The sequence below is a fragment of the Brassica napus genome, chromosome A9 (assembly GCF_020379485.1).
Source record: "Brassica napus cultivar Da-Ae chromosome A9, Da-Ae, whole genome shotgun sequence".
In the NCBI taxonomy this organism is placed as follows: Eukaryota; Viridiplantae; Streptophyta; class Magnoliopsida; order Brassicales; family Brassicaceae; genus Brassica; species Brassica napus.
This window is the reverse complement of record NC_063442.1, coordinates 41,641,581-41,663,197: the sequence shown is the minus strand read 5'-3', so window position 1 is coordinate 41,663,197 and position 21,617 is coordinate 41,641,581. Positions and strand designations below refer to the sequence as shown.

The following is a 21,617-nucleotide window of genomic DNA, read 5'->3' as shown; positions in this document are numbered from 1 at the left end:
TTTATGTTTTAGGAAAATAATTTTGATTCAAAAATATATATTTTTAATGTATTTTTATTAAATAATATTTGTAAATTTTGGGTTTCATAAAATTAATTATATTATTGAATTATGATTGGCTAAAATTATAAGAAATAGTTTATTACAAAATAATATATTTATAATTAAAATTTAAAATGTGTAAAAAATTGAAAATAAAATATCTTAAAATAGAGAAAGCAATTTTTAATATATTTTTCATATATCTCCAGACAAACAAATCATATGGTCACTTTTTTTAATCTATTCATATAGTCGTTTCTACGGACAAAATAGTTTTATTTTAAATGATGAACAAAGTAACCAAAAAGTGGTGGTTTAGTGATAGACCAGTTTTGAAATTGTTAAGCAACTCAAGTTTGAAAGCATACCACTAATTTTACTTCGTGGTTACGTGGATATGGACATATCTTACAGTCCATTTAAATATATGGAGTGAAAATTTGTTTGTGGGAATTAATTTGGGTATTTCTATGAGATTGGGATACCTAAATTTTTTTTAAAAAATCAATGGGCAAAGTAGTTAAAAAAAATTATATTAGCTCTAAATCCTGATCAATGGGAATATGTAATTTCTATTCGTTACTTAAATTTAACACTGTTTATAAAAAATATTTTTTTTCTAAGTGTTCTTTCTCATTTTTTTAATTTAATGAATTATAAAGCAAAATCATTTTTTATTAAATCCAACAAGGAACAATAAAGAATAAGTACTCTTATCATTTCGTTTCTTTTCATATTTTTCCTATTATTCTTTTTGTGGTTACCGGGTAGAACCATAATCATATAAAAACAAAAAAAAATATCGTTATAAGAAAACAAGAGTACTCATTCAAATCAAAACGGTCAAAATAAAGAATGAAGCATTGATAACCTTCCTCGTAGCCGCTTCCTCTACTCTTATTCCCAGCAATCTAAATCTACCAAAGATGTAAAGATTTCATGGCAAGCACCTCCTTTCATGAAGTCCAAGAACCGCTCGTCAAATTCGTCTTCCCCTGCTTTTGCTATTGGTTGATCTGACGTCGTTGAGAAGGCTTCGATAATATGCTTAACCATCGCTTCTTCAGCAACTTCAGCTCCTGCCTTGAAATATGGTTGATAGTAATCAGAGTGAGTCTCCAAACATTCGCGTACCACGGACATAAACTTATCCCTGTCTTCCTTAGCGCAATCTTCCATATTGCAATGTACCAAAGCCATCCATGATTCTTTACAGCCACCTCTTTCCATGAATCCCATGAACTTCTCTAGTTCCTCTTCCACCTTTGCGCCTCTCCACTCCTTTATATCTCGCCCAACAGATGACGGTATTATGAAGGCTTGGACTTCCCTATGTATCGCTTTGTCACCAGCTTCTTTCGCAGCAGCGAATATCGGGTGATAGTAATCAGAGTGGGTCTCCATACACTCCTGCATCTTCGCATGCAAGCACTCACATTGCTTCTCCTTCTCAGCTTCTTCAATCGTCGTGTGTGATTCTTTGCAACCACCTCTTTCCATTGACACATCTCTCTTCACCGGCGAGGTTTGGTCGTTTTGAGAATTGGAAATGGAATTCCCCATACCTTTTGTAAGCGTGATGAGAGAGAGGATTTTATAAAAGCCGCTTTCATGGGTTTAGCTAAATAGGGCATTATCAATACAAGAGCGTGCTTGCAGTGCAAGGCTTTACATAAGAAGGCGAAGGGAAATATTCAGATAAATAAGGAAATAGACCAAGAACGTGCATGAGAAGGAAAATAATATTTCTACGAAAAAGAAAAGGAAAGAAGATATTCCGTATCAGGACATACATACACTAGTATATTGTTTAATCCCCTTCAAAGATTGAAACGTTTAGACTGAATAAAACAGAGTATCTACATCATTTATTGACATAAACAGTCCCATAATTAAACATTGTGGTAATTGTGTAACATGAACCTTGATGCCCGTGAACAGAGCCGTCTTTTAGCACGTGCAAATGGAGCGGTCGAACAGAGTCCAAAATTTTAGAAAACCTATAATTTTTCTAATTTTAGTAATAGTTATAAATTTAAAATCATATATTTATTAAAAATCAGATAGCTATATTTAACTTAATTTTCGTATTTATTAACCAATAAATATAAATAAAAATTTTGATTTTGTTTACATAACCAACAAAAATACAATAAGTCAGGAAGAAATTAACATTTAAATCAATTATATTTTGGAAAGTAAAAAATAATTGTCGGTGTTTGATTTGATATTCAATGTAAATTTAGAAAGTTAATATTCTAATTTGATTATATTTGGGAAACTATTATTAATTAGTGATTGTAAATAAATAGAGAAATATATAAAATTTCAGCAACTTTTACAAAAAAAATAGTAAACACAAAGGGTATGAATGGTGACCAGGGAACGGCGAGGAATAATGCATTCCCTAACGTTCCTGAAAAAAATCACCATTCACAAGGAATAATAATTCCCTATCATTCCCTTTCATTCCTTTTTTTGTAGAGAATTAAAGAACAAAAGTATTCCTTGTTAAAAGTGATAAGGAACGACCATTCCTTTTCATTCCTGCTATTTTATTCCCGAACATTCCTTTTTAATCCGTTTCTCTTGTTTCCCGAATGGTCACCAGTCAGACCCAAAAAAGAAACACTAGTCTAAACTTATATCGAAAAGAAAACCGAGGAATCTTCAACTTCATGTTTAATCAAATCAAGAATTCACGGTTTCGTTTTCTAACCACTATCTAGATTCTGATGTTATATTTGTTTTTTATATAGATTATAGTTTATGATTGTGGATACAAAAAAAATTAAAAGAAAAAAGAAACTGAAAAATTCATAATTCCAGAAAAATGTTTTTCATAAGTTTTTAATTATAAAACCAAAAGATGTTTCTTTCACTTAAATTAGATTGGTATATTTATTATATATTACAACAATATTTTGTCAGAAAAATATAAATTATTTCGGATTATTATAAAGGGTCTTGTTTTTTTTTTAACACGATCTCTGTAGAGTTTGAGACGGTCCTGCCCGTGAATACTAAAATCGAAACAGCTTCTGACGGAAAGCAATAACAACAACAAACGATAAACCAAGCCCAAGAGCCACTCCATACGAAAAATCCAAGGCAAAGTCACTACCACTGTTGTCACTCTCATCACTGGTACTTGGTCGCTTTTGGTCTGGTGTATCTGCTTGACAATCAAACCGGTGGTCACCACAAACATGGTTGCCCTCGAAGCTCGAATTCGGAAACGTTTGAAACTGACCACCGGTAGGGATTCTCCCCGAGAGACTATTGTTTGCAACACTGAACTTGGACAGGAATGTTAGCTTCTGCAGAGATGACGGGATTGAACCGGAAAGATGGTTGTTTGACAGATCAAGAACCTCCAAGCTTGTCATCCCTGAAAGCGAGCTAGGGATATGTCCTGATAATCTGGTGTCATTCAGGTTAAAAACATGGAGGCTTTTCAAGTTTCCAAACTCCTCCCAAATGGGTCCAGAGAGATTGTTTTGGCTGAGTTCAAGCGTTGGTGGTAGCCTGAAAAAATGATTGTATTGCAGAGCTCTTCCATCCTTACTCTTTTTCAAGAAGATTGGGAGATCTAGAGATGGCTCCTCAGCTGAAATTTCTTGGCTTATGAGGCTATGCAGCCTTGTCAAACTCTTTGGGATCTCTCCTGTAAACGAGTTTCTAGACAAATCCAAGTAGAAAAGATTGGTGAAACCACCGATCCAATATGGTATAGCTCCAGATAAACTGTTCCATGAGAGATCCAACAGCTCTAAACTGGTGCTCTTGCTCAACCATCTTGGCACTAAACCAGTAAGCCTACAATTCGCTACAACAAGTACCTTGAGCTTCTTGAAACGAAGACTCGGGTAATCAGGCAACATCTCTCCATCGAAGTTTAAAGAAAGAACCAGAGTTGTCAGGTTCTTGCAGTGGTGAAGAATGTGAAGAGTCGATGAAATGTTCACAAGACTGCAGTTTGAAATCCCTAAGTAAGATAAGCTATGGAAGTCCTTGAAGCTCTCTGGGACATGTCCATCAAAGTGGTTCCGCGCGAGACTAACGTGAGTAAGCTGTCTGCAAAGTGGTAGATGTTCCGGCAACGAGCTGTTGAACCTATTGGTCCCCAGATCAAGTGAGGCTAAGTTAGTCATCACAGTACAGTTCAGATACAAAGGACCACTCAATGAGTTGTTCCCCAAGTTCAACAATCTCAAAGTTTTTGAATTTGCCAATGACTTTGGGATCCCTCCTGTGAATCTATTAGACCTAGCCATTAGATACTCTAGCCTTGGAAACTTGTTGAACACGTCAGGGATCTCCTCGGAGAAACTATTCGATGAGATATCTAAATGAACGAGGCTGGAGAGGTTACCAAGCGCAGGACTGAGCGAACCGGTGAGACCATTCTCTTGAATCTCCAAAAGACTCAACCTCTGAAGGTGAAAGAGATCCTCAGGTATGTTACCAGTGAGACCATTCCCGCTAATGAAGAGATGTTCAAGCAAAGAGCATTTCTCGAACCCAGATGGGAACTCTCCGGAGAATCTGTTGAACTCAAGTCTGATCAGCTTAAGGTAAGCAGAGTTGCGGCATATATGAACCGGAAGCGAACCGTTCAACATGTTTGAAAAAAGACTGAGACTTTTCAGTGAAGGTAGGTTCAAGCTCTCAGGGACTAAGCCAGTGAATCCATTAGAGCTCAAATCTAGAGCTTCTAAGTTTGTCAGATTGAAAATCGACGGAGGGATGGAGCCTGAGATGAAGTTGCGGGAGAGATTAAGAACGGTAAGGTGATGCAGTCTCCCAAGAGATTCAGATAGCTTACCGGAGAGTGTTTTGCTCACTAGCTTCAGTTTGGTGACTCTCACAGAGTCACATGTGATCCCTTCCCATTCACAGCAATCTCCAGTTGAGTTGAAGTCCCAAGTATCCGGCTTGGGGGAGAGCTCGTTGACGAAGTCACGCAAGGCCTCTAGGTCACGTGGATGGCACGTAAGGCTATGAGAGTTTGAGGAGTGGAAGATGGCAGCAAGTACGATCATCACCAACCAGTAATGGTGAAGAAGATGACCCATGTCGCAAGAGGAAGAGAGAGAAGTGAATATGATTTTCAAAAATTGAAACTTTGACTGAGCAGATAGAGACACACAAGCGAAAGAGAGATGATGGTTGACTATTGACTCCCTCCATCTCCGTTGACTGATAATTACATTTTTGTCTCAACCGTAATAATCTTATTTATTTTTCCGGTTCAATTTATGTTATGGTTGGTTAACTCTAACATTTGAAAATTGAGACCAAAACGAGTTAGAAACAAGAGAGAGTAATTGTTTAAAAGGAATCACAACCCTTCAATCTTCAATCCTTTACATGTTCATTTTATCTATCAAAAGAAACAATAATCCCCGGTTTAACTACACGATATTAGCTCCCGGTTTATGCCAAACCGAGGAGGGCCGGTGATTCTTTCCGCGAGAGAAGTTGTGGTGACCGACACGCGACGTTGTTAGCATAGTTCCACGTGAGCGTATAACGTGGAAAAGCTAATGCTAGCTGGAAATAAAATGAAATTTAAATTTTTGTGAGTAATGACGTTAACCATCATAAAACTTGGGTGGACCTACCGGTTTGCGGTTTGATTTTCGTTTAGTTTTTTTTGTCACTTTCTCGGTTTTTAGTTTATGGATTCAGTTCGTGACAAAAAAAACAAATGTAATGTATTCATTTTAATTTTCATTCGATTTTAGTTTATCAAATTCATAAAAATTTAAAATTTAAAAAACCACATATGATTCGACCTCGTTTAACTTCAATTTAGTTATTTTTTTGATTTTTTGTGATTTTAGTGTTATTAATTTATTATAATGATCAAATTTTCCGATGCTGTAAATTTGAAAACGTATAAGAAAAACATATATAAGTGTTTCCAAACTTGTTGTTATTTCAATGATATTCAAATAAACGAATCAAACACAGTTCCTTGGTTTTTATTTTATGTTATTATATTTAATTAATTATTTTTGATTTTTGTCATAATTATTTTTTCGATTTTTATTTATCATTTCATAAAAATTGAAACCGAGTTTGGATTTAGATTTTTGTTATTTTTTTGGTGATTTTATTAGTTTTTATATAGTGTTAGTTTTTATGAATAAAGAATATGGTTGCACAAAAGAAACGAATATATAATAGTCTATATAAAACAAACAAATTATTTATTCCAGTGATTTCCAAATAACAAACGAATTAATAAAGGAATTAGTTACATACAATTGCAACAATAACCAAATAAAATGAGTAAATGTAAAAATAATGACATGAGATTTAAAGTCTTGAAGCTTTCTCGGACAAGAGTAGTAGTATGTCATTAATTAACAGCAGTGCAGATTCTGCGGATTTGGCCAGCTGAGCCAGTAAGTGTCTGAATATCTCCCATCTTGATCATTGCAGCTGCATAATCAGACGCGAATCTAGAAGGGTTTCTGCTATATTCCGACACAATACTGTCCGTAGAAGCTCCGCTTCCAAACAAAACTTGATCGCTCGCCAAAAGTCCTTTCTTCTGCATCAAGTTTCTGTAATAGTTATTGTCGAACGAGTTTGGTGTAACTTGATCTAGAGGTGCTAGATTTGTATCTCCACCGTTGACCGGACAGCGACGCTTACGTGTGCTGGAGAATCCGGCATCAATGTCGCTCGAGTTGTCGTAAAGTCTTTCCTTAAATGTTACGCACGTAGCTTGTCCTAAGGTATGAGCTCCTGTAAATAGTGTTTACGTGTGTCATAAGCAATCTCTTGAAGAGAGAAATTGACAATAAATAAGCTGACTAAAGGTGTTTTTTATTGGGACTAACCTGAGAGAGCGACGAGGTCTCTAGTGTTTAGACCTTTTCGAAGGAAGAGATCACTGAGGTCGTCTAGGCTTGCCCTGAAACTGGGGAGGTCGCCACTATCTGCAATAGCTCTAAACGCAGTGGTGGAATCTCTCCGACCAACCTTGACTGCATATCTTGGACCTCCTACCTATTGATGATATATTTCAATTTTTTTTAAATTAGTTTACGAGAAAATGAATAAAAAAGTGGTATTATGCAATTGTTTTTTTTTTTGGTTTGCCTTTACGTTTAGCTGTTATAGTAGTGTATTTTTCTCAAACTATAAACAACCTTTATAAATGTCTATTAAGGTAAACTGTCATTCGTATAATGCAAAATTAATTCAAACACAAAAGAGAAAAAAAAATATGAAGCACTTAAATAAACTTTACATTAAAAATGGAAAAAAAATCCTTATCTTAATATAAAAAAATAACGCGTTATACCGTGTTAGTATGTTTGAGATAGTATAATTAATTATGCATGCATGTGTCTAGAGAGAGTGATAAGAACTTACGTATTCAGACGCGTCTCTAGCGGCAACGGCAATGATATCAGCGCAAGAAACGACACCAGGACATACACTCTCAACAGCAGATTTGGCTTGATCAATAACTTCAAATCCTCTCGCTGACTGAAAGTTTGCCACTGAATCTCTTTCACTCTCCATTGTTGGAGTTGCCACGAGCATGACCGATGCATCACATCCCTACCAAAAAAAAAATGAAAACCAAACACAAATTTTAGACTTGCATGCTCATGAACACACATGTTATATATATAATATGTTAATCACATACATTAACGAAACAGTCGTGGAAATGGAGACGGATGAGAGAAGCAGCCATTCTACGTTCACGGCTGATGGCGGTTCGGATTGAGGATCGGATGGTTGAGAGAGCGTTTGGACAAATTTGATCGTAGAAAGTAGGAGAAAGTTGTGCTTGACAGAAACAAGGCAAGCTTAATAACAACACAATAATCTTGAAAATCGCCATAGTGTTATAAAAAGAAACTTTGTTAAATATGGAAGTAACAAAACAAATATTGTAAAGAACTAGCTGATTAGTGATTTGATGAATTGAAGATATTTATTTGGTTTGAGTTATAGAAATGAGACGAAATAAGTGATATATATAGGAGCGAAATAATCAAGCAATTGATTATCAAAAGAAATAATCAAGCAATAATCATTTGCGGTCGCTTTTAGCTGCGGGAGCGCGTGAAAGCCCTTCTGACCTTTTCAAATACGTATTTTCTAGTAGTGTATTTTGCCTTTTAGGTTTATTATTTTGCTTACTAATAATGAAAAACAATAACGATAATATTCTTTATTTAGATTCAGTAATTTAAAATAATATAATTACGATGAATATTAAACTTTACTTTGATAAAACAGTTTACATCTTATATTGGAATCAACAATCTTAACTTAAAGCAAAGTTTTTTGATTAGTAAGATTATCGTTTTTAAGATAAGAGTGTCATTCGGAGTATTTCATTACGACCTCTACATTTTCAACTCTTGCATTACTTAGTTTTAATCAAAAGAACACTTAAAAGTATACGACTTATAGGTTTAGATTTATGTAAAGATGGCCTGCGTTGACCGAACCAAGCTTGGTATAATTATTAAAACGGTTATGCTTACGCGAAATTTTGAAAATTGACTTTTGACTTTGAAATAGTAGCGAGAGAATCTTAATGTTATATGGAATTGTCCATACCGTAAATACAAGTAGCGCCGAGGTTGCTTCTTAGCTTGTTCTTCTTTGCTTTTCCTCTTTCGGTAAGTTTTAGGTGTCCCTTGTTACTTAGTTAGATACCTATGATTACTAACTAATAAAAGAAAGAAAGCGTACAAAATTACGTGTTTGTAACAAAAACACTGTGAATATATTGATATAAACTAAATGATTTTATTTTTACATTATCATACACGCAATTCATTACTGTTTTGTTTAAAGAATTGGGTGTAGGACCATACAAATATACTTCTCGCTAACTATTTAAATCTTTCACGGTAAGAGGAAAAAAATGACTTAACCTGACCCTGGCATGTTGATATTTGCTTTTCAGTTGTCGTAGTGAATTACAACATCCCTTTCAAAAAGTATACGTTCAGTATTATATACAAATAATGTTGACGTGTAATAACAATTTCTACGCAAAACCGGTCTTTTTTCATATATGGATTTGTTTTGAGAAATATAATGACTTTCAATTTATTTCAAAAAGAAAAAAAAAATTTCAACCTTTTCAAAAAGTAACTAGTTAAATAGATGCCATTGGGTTTGAATTTCTATTTGATTTGAGGCAGCATAAAAGACAGTTTGGAATAATACGTTTACTTTAGCAAAGATCATCTTCATTTTATCTCTATTTTTTTTTATTAAAAAGATTAAAATATAAATACATTTTGTTTTAGTATATTCTTCTAAAATAATGAAATGTTATACTTTCTCTATTATCTAAGAATATTATTTTGACATTATATATAGAGTAAAATTATCCTTTTTATAACAGAAAAATATGACATCTATTTATTATAAAGAACCAATAGAGAACAAAAAAAAATCTATTTTAATAGCCTAACATAGTTGAATTGACCTTTTCTGAAAATGTTTAAAATGAAACGTATGAAACACTAAATCATGCATGTATACGTAATAAACATGCAACTCCATATGTGGTGGTTGATACATAATTTGGGGAGAAACTAACGGCCGAATGGATATCCGGCATACTCGGATTTCACTTTATATTTACTAAACCTGATCCAAACCCAGAAACACTCTAACCGAACCTGACCTGTTTACTATTATGATATTATCGCAATCAATATTTACAGATTTACCAACGTTGAGTTGGCCTAGTGGTAAAGGGGTTGCAGCTGTAACTTCCGCCACTTGGGTTCAACTCACGATGGGAGGGACTATTTACAATGCTTGGGTTCCCGGCAAAGAGGTGAAAACACCTTTTTTTTAAAAAAAGTTATCAAAAAAATATTTACAGATTTCGGCGAATTCATTCATCAGCGCATCTTTCGGCGGTACATATTTGAGCCCAGTGTTTGATTTTATTCCTTCGGTTCAACATAAAAAGTCCCTATCCGTTTGTTGCAGTCTGATGGATCTTGCAGCCGCCGCTTTATGCATTGGCTTTGCCTCCCTAATGAAATTTTCAAGCAGTAGCAAAAAGATGTTAGTCAGTTCCTAAATAAAATGTATCTGCGGATCTGCTCACTGTTGATTTCGACTACTTGTTCCGTTCAGGACTTGTAAGCTTTTACGTCGAGCTATACCGGTGAATGACCTGAAAGGATTGGGAAGGTTTTATAAGTTGATGTTTTTCTAAAGGATTCGGTATGTTTTTGCTTTTGTAAAATTGATGCTTTTTTCCAAAAATTTCAGAGGAATTTCTTGAAAATAATAAGATAGAATACCCCACTGTTGTGGTACATGGAACAGTTGGATCAAACTCAACCGTGGAGAACAGCCGTTTGGGTGTTTTCGTCAAGGAAAGGGTAAAATTTGTGTTGCCTTTTTTTTTCCTATCCAAGAGCGACATTGACTAAGACTTAATATTTAATAATGTTGGTTGGTGCTCCTTCAGGCTTCACTTGAGTTAAAGAAGATGAAACTCTTTGTTTCGGCAGTACCGGACTCGAGCAGTACCATCATCGAGGACATGGTAAAGATTTGTGTTCCCTTTTTTTTTATCTATCCAAAAGAGACATTGACTGAATAATATTGGTTGATGCCCCTTCAGGTTTCACTTGAGCTAAAGAAGATGAATCTCATTGTTTCGGCAGTACCGGACTCGAGCAGAACCATCAGCAAGGAAACGGTAAAGATTTGTGTTGCCTTTTTTAATTTTTTTTATCTATCCAAGAGAGATATTGACTGAATAATTTTTGTTGGTGCTCCTTCAGGATTCAGTTAAGTTTGAGGAGACGAAGCTCTTTGATTCGGCAGTACAGGAATCTAAAACCATTTTTGTGAGCCGTAAGGAAGTTCCTTGGTATTTGGTAAGATATGTTTTCATAAATGACATTATTTTTTTTTTCCTCAAATTCACAAACATATAGCCTTTTAAGTAATTAGTTGCTTCTATTTTAACGATGATAGGATGATGGTACTGCTCGAGTCTATGTATTGAATTACCAATATGCCGCAGGATTTTATGATACTTTAAAAACGTACTGCTCTACTGAACCAGTCATTGCATACTTTAAAAGCCATGTTTCTGATGAAAAAAATCAAGGTACTTGTCCTGTAGTAATTCCTTTTTTTTCTTCTCTGGGCTTAAATAACAATGTTGGTGTTTCTTTTTAGATTACTGATATTGACTGTAAAAAGTGTTCTCAAGTTCTTGAGATTGGCACGTATTTGACTGTTGTTGGTAGGGTATGTTTTAAACTTTTAATCTTCATTTCATGGTTTCACTTAGCTAGTAGCTAGTTGAAATGTGAATTTACTACATCTTACTCTAGGCTGAGAGAGACAAAGATGGAGATCCTACGATAGGAAACGCATATCAGTTCTTCAGTGGACATAGACAACTTAACGAATTGGTTACGAATTTGGAATCAGAATCAGAGTAAGAAATATATCTTATTTATTTTAATTACTGAATATGTACTCTTTTTTTTTTTGACTAAAGGCTTTCAATTAAAAACATAAACGATTACAAGGTAAGGTTACAAAACCTTAGAGTTTGGTAAAGTTTGCATGAAACACATTTCATGATTAAATAAGTCTCAAACCAAATGGTATTAGGCCGAAACTAGAAAGAACCAAAGAAATGAAAGAGAGTAGCTAGCGAGAAGATCCACGACCACGTCGGTCACGTTTACCTTTCCCTTGCATTGTCTTCCATTCCAAATCTTGAAATTTGATAGGAGGTTTTGTCTCTCTCCCACCCCTTGTCAAGCTGAGAGAGCTCATATGCTCTGACTCAACTTCATCCACTTCTTCTAGCACAGTGAAACAAGAAGGACTCTCAAATTCACTAACTTGAAGTGATGTGGTTAAAGGATCAACAATGGATGGTGTTTGGACTACCTTGTTGATAATGTTTGATGGAATTGAATCCATAATGGCTGCGGTAATGGGAGTAGATTGAGAATCTACTAATGGAGATAAAGTGTTGTTTGGTGTACCTTGGCAATCCACAGAAACATCAGAAGAAACCGTAAAGAGAGGAGGAGCTACCTCCAAATCAGATTGCAAGGATTGGCTTATTTCAGCGGCTGAAACTACAGAAGGGACATTGAGCTCTTTCATTTGATGAAGTAGAGGAATATCATGTGCTGAAACAGCAGTCAGGGAAGCACCATTAATCAATGGGTTGTTTAGATAGGGAGCTGCTGAAGAGGGAGTGTCCTTTTCTCTTTGCTGTAAGATGAGATCAATATCCACAACAGGAACCTCATCATTAATTTCATCCTTTTCTTTTTGCTGCAAGTTTGGATCATGTTGAGGCTTAGAAGGGAGAAGACATCTCTTCGCTTTATGGCCTAAGTTTCCACATCTTTCACAAGTTGATGGAATCCACGTATAGTCCACATTAACCAAGAAAATACTGCTCTGTTTATCATCAAGGGCAATAAGCTTCGGAAAAACCTTATCCAACTCCATTTCTACTAACACTTTGGCTTCTCCCATACTAGTAGGATCCAGACGAGGCTTATGGGTTAGAATAGGCTCTCCAAGACCTGAGGCGACGTGGCTTATTCCTAATCTGGAGTAGCAGCAATCAGGTATGTTCTTCAGAGTGACCCAAACTGGGAGAGTGGAGATTTCTGGAATTTTGAAAGAACCCTCTGGAATCCACGGAAGTACAAAGAGTAAGCAATCATCAATATGCCAAACTCCTCTCAGAATGATCCATTGACGAGTGGGTTGGTGAGGGATATGGAACATAAAAGATGAATCCCCAACCTTCTTACAAGTAATCTTACAACTCATGCCCCAAATCTTGTTTACTACAGCATGTACAAGACCGCCCGGAGGTAAAAAACACCTATGGAACTTTCCTATGATATATTCATCTTTGTTCTCAGGTCCTAGTCTAAGCACTTTAGAAGGGATAGATACTTCTGGTGTACCATCGAGTCTGTAAGTTGGCGTAGCTGCCCGGTAGAGATTACGCGATTGAGGACTTAGTCTTGCAGCCCACGGAAATCTTAAAGTTCCATCAGCTTTGAGTTCAGGAGGTGGCAGCTTCTCTATCGGAGGCTGCAGAGAGGGAGATGATTGCTTGCCCTTCAATGGCTTGTTCAAAATCTCGTCATTGAGCGATGGCCACATAGCCGCTAACTGGATCCCAACAATAGCAGGGTCGTAGCCAGACGGAGTGCTTTGTTCTGGTGGGGTAGCAGGAGGCTTGAAGTAAAGCGGCTTAGCCCATGAACCCAAAGACGGAACAAAACTCACGGGATCCGGAGGAGCAATATGGGAGATGAGGAAGACTGAAGTGGGACCGTGATTGACAAAAGAGCTTTTGTGCAAACCGTAGAAGCATTTTCCATTGTTGCACTTATACCAGAGTCGTGGGAAGCAGAGGCGGTAGCACCAGTATCAGGAGGAGATTGATTGTCACAGGTCACCACATCACTTCCATGAGGACCCGTACCATTGACACAATCAGAAACGCAAGGAACCGTACCATTGGGACCTTCTGGAACCGTAGATGGAGTACTCACGGGTAATTCCTGCGACGAAGAGGGAGGAGATTGCGGAGATGACGTAGGGAGAGGAGCTGCAACTAAATCCGAAGTGAGAGACGGATTCGTAAAAGGAGGAGACGCATCCGTTGACGACGGCGGAGCTGAGAAGCCATCCAACGAATCCATGGCTGAGGAAGGAGAGAGACAGGTCACCACGAGAAGGCAAGACCTACCGGCGACGACTAACACCGGTGGAAGCGTCGAATTTCAGTCTCAGAAATTTTAGGTTTTCGCCTTTACGTTCGCTCAATTGGGGGCGCTACTGAATATGTACTTTCTCAGAATGTTTCTCTTGTCACATTTTGCAGGGGGGGTGCGACTTTATCCTTTTCCTTGGGTGCTATTTTGCTCGCTCTGAACATAATGCAAACAGCTGTAGAAAGATCGTGATGATACAGCTTATATTACTGCTTTCAATTTGATATTTTTTTTCTTTTTGTTTTTAGCTGTCGTCATATCTATTAGTCGCTGACTATATATATATTTATCACTCAGATTAAAATAAAGAACGTGAGTGTGTTATTTGTATATATGATCTTGATACTATATATATATATGTTTTCGTGTGTGTGCTGGTGGGGGGGGGGGGGGGGGGGGGTGGGGGGGTGGGTGGGTGTAGTTTAGAAGGAGAAACTTGATGTTGTCGAAGATGCAGTGTTGGTGAAGATGAGGGAGAACATTATTTTCAGGAGTGTTCGTGTTTTAAGTCATGAATTCTTGTCGACTCTCACAAAGCACTGGTTAGCTGGTATAATTTTTAATGGATAGTAACTAATTAGTTAAATACTTAAATCCAAGAATTTTATTATGTAAAGAAAAAACAAGAATCCTAGGACTGAACCTAATTGGGCCTTTGAGAGTTTTGAACAAGAAATCTACCAACCTAACTTGTCCAACAAGACTTGTAAAATCCACAACCATTTAACATATAATATCAGTGAGTATATGATAACCCGATCAAAAGAAATCTTTGAGCAGAGAAAATTAATTCGAACTAACATCATTTCGCTGCTGCTGGCAAATCTCAGTCTGATGCCAAAGCCAATGCATAAGGCAGCAGCAACAATCATCTTCCAATCGAACAAATCAAACTCGAATGTGATGCTCGGAATAGGGTTTTCGCTAATAGCTTGGTGACTACGTTACGGCTCAATGTTAAAAAGTGTAACATCACTGTGGGCTTTTGTTTATCAAGCCCATGTAGAACTTTAGCCTGAACAATTTTCTCTGGTCTATATTTTTAGTTGATGCTGTAAACTCAATTCAGTCCTGGATATCCTCTTGTTGGGTGATCATTCCAAACTTTTCTATCTTAAGGCTGTAGAAGCTGTAGAAGGCTGTAGAAGCTAAGCTAGCTCAAAGTCCGAAGTTAGAGTTTAGTGTTTCTCAGACTATAAACACTATGACTATCTCGGTACAGAATTTGTTAAACTCCTGTCTTTTCTGGTACTAGGACTATGATGATACCACGGAGGAAAAAAAGGTTTGCACATACTACAAGTTAAAATCCATTCCCGTCGTGCTTGTAATTGATCCAACCATGTGGTGTGTGATCGGTTCAAAATTTCAGTTTTTTTTTTTGACTTTGGTTCGGTTTTGGTTCAGTTGTGGTTTTTGGTTTTCCAGTTTTCTAGTCCAAACGAAATATGAATTATTCGATTATTTATTAATTTGGATTTGCTTTCAGTTTGGTTATTTTGGTTTTTGGCTTGTTTCGGATAACAATGTTAGGAGAAACCTGATAAAATTTTGAGTTCAAGTTTGTATAGGATTGGTTGCCATTGTATCAAATTTTATTTTAATAGTATAGACGGTAACACTATAATGATGCTTGTATCATATTCTGATATTTACATTTTTTTATTAATTTAATTTGATTAATTATTTTAAAACTAGAACTTTCACTATGCTTATTGTAGACCACAAGCAACACGAAACTGAATTGTCAAACTAATTCAGGTAGAGCGCTATGCGCATTGTAGCTCGTGAATTCTACACAGTCCCACAGTCATAAAAATAGCAGTTACATTACATCTACAAGGGGCATTTTAAAAACTATGAGAAAAATCAAAAGAAGAGAGAAAATTACAATGAGTTAGTTACAAAATATTTATTTTATATTTGTATTCATTACCATATTAATTGGTTTTCACCTTTTTAGTAGGGAGGCCAAAACATGACTTTGAGTTAATACATAACGACTAAGAGTTAGACTTATCTTAATATAAAATGTCACTAGTGGTCTCTTGTTACATGTTAAATATAGTTACTTTTATCACTAGTTTAGTATTTTTATATAAATGAACAATTGTAATTAATAGGATATTAATAGTTACAATGAAATAAATATGAATAATTGAGCTAATACTCTTTAATACCATCATACACTGGAGCACACGCCTACAACTGATTTTTACTGTTTAATTTGTTGTATTTTAATATAAGCTTTTGGTAAACTTGGTTTCTTTGTAATGCTAAAATATATTTTGTATTTACAATGTACCGTATATTTTCATATGTACACAATATATTAATGTATAAAATAAATAATTTTTTTAATATAACAATGAAAAAATAGTTAACCACTATGTATGTACTTATCTTATAAGTAAATTTTCAAAAAAAAATAGATAGCAATAGTTGCAAACAAACAAAAAATGAAAAAAAGTGATTTGAAAAAAAAATGAAATTAAAAATGATATTATGGCAGATTACCAATAAAAAATTCGTTGTATAAAAATAACATAATTAATAATTTAATTCATCCATTATAAATAAAAAATTATATATAAAGTCATATAATTGAAACAAATTTAGTACTTATTTTTGTGTACTCTGTCGTGGCTAGTGGTGGAAGATAATATTCTAGGTAAACAGGAAAATAGATGAAAAGTAGTGAAGGATTTGGTTGTTTAGATACAAATTAAAATTATGAGTTAAATGAAGAGAAAGAGAAAGGCTTTGTTAAAGCCATAAGAGAGACACGAGAAGGAGTATGAGGTGCCACCCTGACCACACCTGCATGTGCCCACATCTCACTGTTTTACAATGACACACAAACTCTAATCTTCCCCATTCTTTTTGAAAAAGGTTTAAAATAACAATGTACCGAATTTTTTAATTAAAGACTAAAATTAGTTTCCAATTTATTTAATTTTAAATTTATGTTGCAATATAAAGGGAAATGATTTAAGATATTAATGTTATGGCAATGTAACACTAGGATTTTTATATATGAATATTTTATAAGTGAAATTTAGATTAGTTCACAAATGAAGAGGAGTAGATTTTTTAAAATTACAAAGTAAATTAACTATAGTTAAATCATGATGACGCAGCTTAATCAACAAACCACCATACGTTACAGAGTAGAAACGTACCAAATTTTACTTTGTTTTTTTTCAAAAACATTAAATTTTTTAATTAGTAGTGAAAAAGAGAAATGGACTGTAGCTATATAAAATAAGATTTTAACAAGACTCAATCCCAATTATTAAAACAAAAACAGAGCAACAAAGCAAGAGAGAAAGAGAGAGAAATAGAGAGTGATAGGGCTTTTTCTTTAAGGTGTGTGTATTTGTATATTTATTATATTTGCCTATGGCTTCTTCTTCATCCTCTAACATTATCATCATCTACTTGGTTTCTTTCTTTGTTTCTGAGTTTTAGCTTTTTATTGACCTTTTTCTTCTTGGTTTCTTTCTCTGCATCTCAAGACTTAGTTACAATAAAAACAACTTATAGTATGTCTTCTATCAAAAACTACAAATTAAAAACAACTCTTTGGATTTATATTTGTTCTCTATGTTCTCGTAAATGTCTTCTAGTGATATAATTTTTTTTTTCATGTCGTCAATCTCTATGGCTTCTTCCTGTTCTAATTCCTTACTTTCGTTTTCTTCTGAATCATATTTCATTTCTATCTTCTCTCTCACTTTTAAATTATTTTATTAATGGATCTTTGTAGATTAAGCAAAAGCAGAACTTGAGAAGATGTCTTCATCGTACAACAACACAATTTCATCATCCTCCACTCAGTCTTTCCTCCTCTCCAGCGCCGCCACCGGATCAAACAACTTTAACCGTGAAGAGACGGCGATGACGATGATCCAACAACCCAACTCCGTTGCTCCACCACCACCACCCAAAAAACGAAGAAACCAACCTGGAAACTCATGTGAGTACCTCTTATTTATAGTTTGTTGTCATACACAAACATATAAGTGTGTGTGTGTGTGTTCAAATTCCCAAAAAAAAAAAAATCAATAGGCCTCAGTGAAGAGGTTTCCTTTTGGGAGGAAATACAAAAAGAAAAGAACCCTAAATTTTAATCACTTTTCTTTGTTATCATTCTTGATAATCAAGAATTAGGAATATCATCATTCAATCGTAGATATATATTATTTAGAAATTATTGTAATCTATTCAACAATTTTTACGAGAAGATTAGTCTATTCAATTTTCTTATATGATATTATCTCTTGAGTAATGGTTTTTGTTCTAGTGTTCAAATATTTTTCTTTTGATTGAACAGATCCAGATGCTGAAGTGATAGCGTTATCTCCAAAGACGATCATGGCAACAAATAGGTTCCTATGTGAAGTGTGCAACAAAGGATTTCAAAGAGAACAGAATCTACAGCTTCACCGGAGAGGACACAACCTTCCATGGAAGCTGAAACAAAAGTCGAACAAAGAAGTGAGGAGGAAGGTGTATATTTGTCCGGAGCCCACGTGCGTCCACCATGACCCGTCACGTGCTCTTGGAGACCTCACCGGAATAAAGAAGCATTATTACCGGAAACACGGTGAGAAGAAGTGGAATTGCGAGAAATGCTCTAAGCGTTACGCTGTTCAATCTGATTGGAAAGCTCACTCTAAAATTTGTGGTACCAAAGAGTATCGATGTGACTGTGGTACCATCTTCTCTAGGTAAACTATCTTTCTTGGTTCCATTCAATTATTTTGTTCATATCATATGAAATTAGAATTGATTAATAATTTAATACTTTAGTGTGAAAAGAACATGTATATGTTAATAATCTTTATAAAAACGTGTTGGTTAGTCCATAGATCTCATAGTCTATAGCGGTCATCATTTTGTTATTCGAAACTAGAAGCATTTTTTACTTCGAGTTTACATGTCGGCTCTAAATTTATAAGGTTCATACTCTGGCTTCTGCTTGAAATTCCAGTTAAAAAGGCATGTCGGTCAGTGAATATTAATTATTAACGAATTATTATGCAAGCTATGTATAATGCATGAGTGTGGTGCCCTCTCTATATATATTTTGATTTGTGACTGAAATCTACGCGTTTAGATATCATCATCTATATTGGTCACGGAATATCATATTTCCTACATAGGGACATGAACACATATGCATATATGCACATAGGATCTATCAACTTATTTGGTTGGTTGCTAATGAGTAGAGTAAGTGAGGAAGACAGTAAAGATGAAAGGAGAAAAATAAAAGATGCTAAATTTGGTCACATGTGAGTTGGATTTGTTTCCATGCATTCCCACTTTTGTTTTCTTCTTCACCTTTGCAGGTTCCTCTTTCCATGTAACTCCTCTTCTTGTGGGTCTCACCCCTCTCTCTCTCTCTCTCTCTCCTCTTTCTCTCTCATCATTATATAGAATTATTATATTAAGTATGTGCTTTATGTATTAGAGGGGAGGGGTTGGTTTAATTTCTTAGTTAATGAATATTGTGGTCTGCGTGATATAGGAGTGGTTAACGACCACTTTACATTTCTAGGGTTTGTATTTCTTTTTAATTTCTAAAATATTTTTGTTTTCATTTTTTATATACATACACTGTAATATTGACCGTTATCTTAATTACTTCTTTGGGGTGATATTGCAGAAGAGACAGTTACATTACACACAGGGCATTCTGTGATGCATTAATACAAGAGTCAGCAAGAAACCCTACCGTGAGCTTCACGGCAATAGCAGCCGCTAGTGGAGGTGGTGGCAGACATGGCTTTTACGGCGGTGCTTCTTCCGCTCTCTCGCACAACCATTTCGGTAACAACTCAAACACTGGTTTTACCCCTCTAGCTGCAGGTTACAATCTGAACCGTTCATCTTCCGAAAAGTTTGAAGACTTCATTCCTCAGCCCACAAACCCTTATCATGGCCCAAACAATTTCCTCATGCAATGCTCTTCAAACCAAGGATTGTTGGCACACAATGATCAAAGTCTCTTGAACCAGCACGGTATGATCAGCCTTGGTGATACCATCAACAATAACAACAACAACTTGTTTAACCTCGGAAACTTTCAGCTCAATATCAAGAACTCTGATCAGATAAGTGCTCCTTCACTTTTCGCTGATGGTGCTGAAAACAACGATCCTTCTGCTTTGCTAAGAGGGTTAACTTCTTCATCTTCGTCAAGTGCGGTAGTTAATGAATTTGGAGAAAATGTGAATGGAAACCTTCATGGTTTAATGAACTCTCTAGCTACGACAACAGATCAACAAGGTCGATCTGGTAGCAGCATTTTCGACCTTCATTTCGGTAACAATCTTAGCATGGGAGGCTCTGATAGGTTGACTTTGGATTTTCTAGGCGTTAATGGAAGAGTTATGAGTAATGTAAATGGTCGTGGTGGTCGTAACCCAGCTCCTTTAGACACTGAGATGAAGTTTTCACAACCAAATCATCCATTTGAAAGAGCTTGAGATGATCATATGCAAAGATAAGTTGTTGGGGTTCCATGGAGACTTTATTTATAAGTTTTTTTCGTGTTTGTCGTTGTCAACTATTGAAGTGGGATTATGTATCCTCTCTTTAGTACTTCAGTTTCGTCAAGTTGGTTTTCCTTGTTTTTATGATGTTGTCAGTGTGGAATCTCGAACCGGGGCTCCTATGGATTCTTCAACCATCTTAGTTAATTCCGCTAATTAATTATATATAATATTTCAGTTTTCCCTTATTTTGAAATATGCATTAGTTTTAATTTAACGTCTTGAACGATCGTATAATTTGTTAGCAAAGTACATTTTCCGGTATGAGTTGATGTATCCAATGCCAGCTTAATACAATTTATTATTTTACTCATAGTTAGAAAATGATGTTCTTAGTAAGAATTGAACCCATTATTTATAAGATATAATATTAAATCCTTCAAACCACTGTAACAATGAGATTTATTTGTAAATTTTTTGATAATCTAGGTATCCGGACCTCTCACTTAGTACGACTATCCCACCGCGTCCAACTGGAACTGACGAAGAAGATCCTAGAAGCCAAACGGAAACCATGTTAAATCTGCTGTGGTCGGGGCTCGAACTCGTGATGGCGGGCACCTCAGCCGAGGTTTCTTTACCACCAGACCACGAAGCCCGGTTAATTTTTATTTGTAATTCTTAGCTATACAACGTATGTTAAGAAAAATATTATTATAAACTATACCACTTGACATTTATTAATTCTTGCATAACAAATGAATAAATTTCTTGATTGATTCATATATCAATTGTGTATCTTCTTTATCAAAAAAAAAAGAAATAAATTGTGTATCTTACGTTGATTATGAGCCAGATTTCAAGATATGTATGTCTACAATAATACGTCAAACGAATCGGATGATATTCCAGCAAAAGCATAATACAAGCAGAAGCATCCAACATTCCAACATTATTCAAGCTCATGTCATAATCCTATATTTATATAATAAGTATAGTTATAAACTTATAATTGTCAGTTTTGTTGTAATATGTATTATAGTATACAGTAGAGCAAAGATGTCCGGCCCCCTAATACAAATAACGCAGTTATCAAATATTACATATAAATTAATAGAAAAACAGTTTCAAAAAAAAAAAAATATTACATATAAACCGTATCTAATTATTTAAGTAAGATTTGATTTTCCAAAACATAAATCAGCTTACGCAAACGCCATTAATTTAACTGGTTCGAGATGGAAACTTTTGTGTTGGACAAACT

At 35.3% G+C, this 21,617-nt stretch overlaps 3 protein-coding genes, 1 long non-coding RNA gene and 1 pseudogene across 4 annotated transcripts; 2 read left to right on the top strand and 3 right to left on the bottom strand.

Annotated features, from left to right (window-relative positions):
- Nucleotides 1–842: 842 nt before the first annotated feature.
- On the bottom strand, nucleotides 843–1,974 carry LOC106388735. The gene has a single exon (XM_048741735.1). It carries the CDS (start codon nucleotides 1,603–1,605, stop codon nucleotides 940–942), a length of 666 nt encoding a protein of 221 aa, XP_048597692.1. The 5' UTR covers nucleotides 1,606–1,974; the 3' UTR covers nucleotides 843–939.
- A 1,085-nt stretch (nucleotides 1,975–3,059) lies between these two features.
- LOC106388739 (phytosulfokine receptor 1-like) lies at nucleotides 3,060–5,980 on the bottom strand. The gene has a single exon (XM_048741734.1). It carries the CDS (start codon nucleotides 5,118–5,120, stop codon nucleotides 3,066–3,068), a length of 2,055 nt encoding a protein of 684 aa, XP_048597691.1. The 5' UTR covers nucleotides 5,121–5,980; the 3' UTR covers nucleotides 3,060–3,065.
- Nucleotides 5,981–6,241: 261 nt separating this feature from the next.
- Nucleotides 6,242–8,033, bottom strand: LOC106402051 (peroxidase 4). The gene is made up of 4 exons (XM_013842692.3): nucleotides 7,721–8,033; nucleotides 7,438–7,629; nucleotides 6,900–7,068; nucleotides 6,242–6,804 (listed from the first exon to the last, which is right to left on the bottom strand). Exons 1-4 carry the CDS (start codon nucleotides 7,916–7,918, stop codon nucleotides 6,413–6,415), a joined length of 951 nt encoding a protein of 316 aa, XP_013698146.2. The 5' UTR covers nucleotides 7,919–8,033; the 3' UTR covers nucleotides 6,242–6,412.
- Nucleotides 8,034–9,940: 1,907 nt separating this feature from the next.
- On the top strand, nucleotides 9,941–14,161 carry LOC111198915. The gene is made up of 5 exons (XR_007316695.1): nucleotides 9,941–10,445; nucleotides 10,535–10,612; nucleotides 10,691–11,328; nucleotides 11,415–11,521; nucleotides 13,961–14,161. It is a non-coding gene; the product is annotated as an uncharacterized LOC111198915 (long non-coding RNA).
- A 3,287-nt stretch (nucleotides 14,162–17,448) lies between these two features.
- On the top strand, nucleotides 17,449–20,601 carry LOC106401945 (annotated as a pseudogene).
- Nucleotides 20,602–21,617: the final 1,016 nt, after the last annotated feature.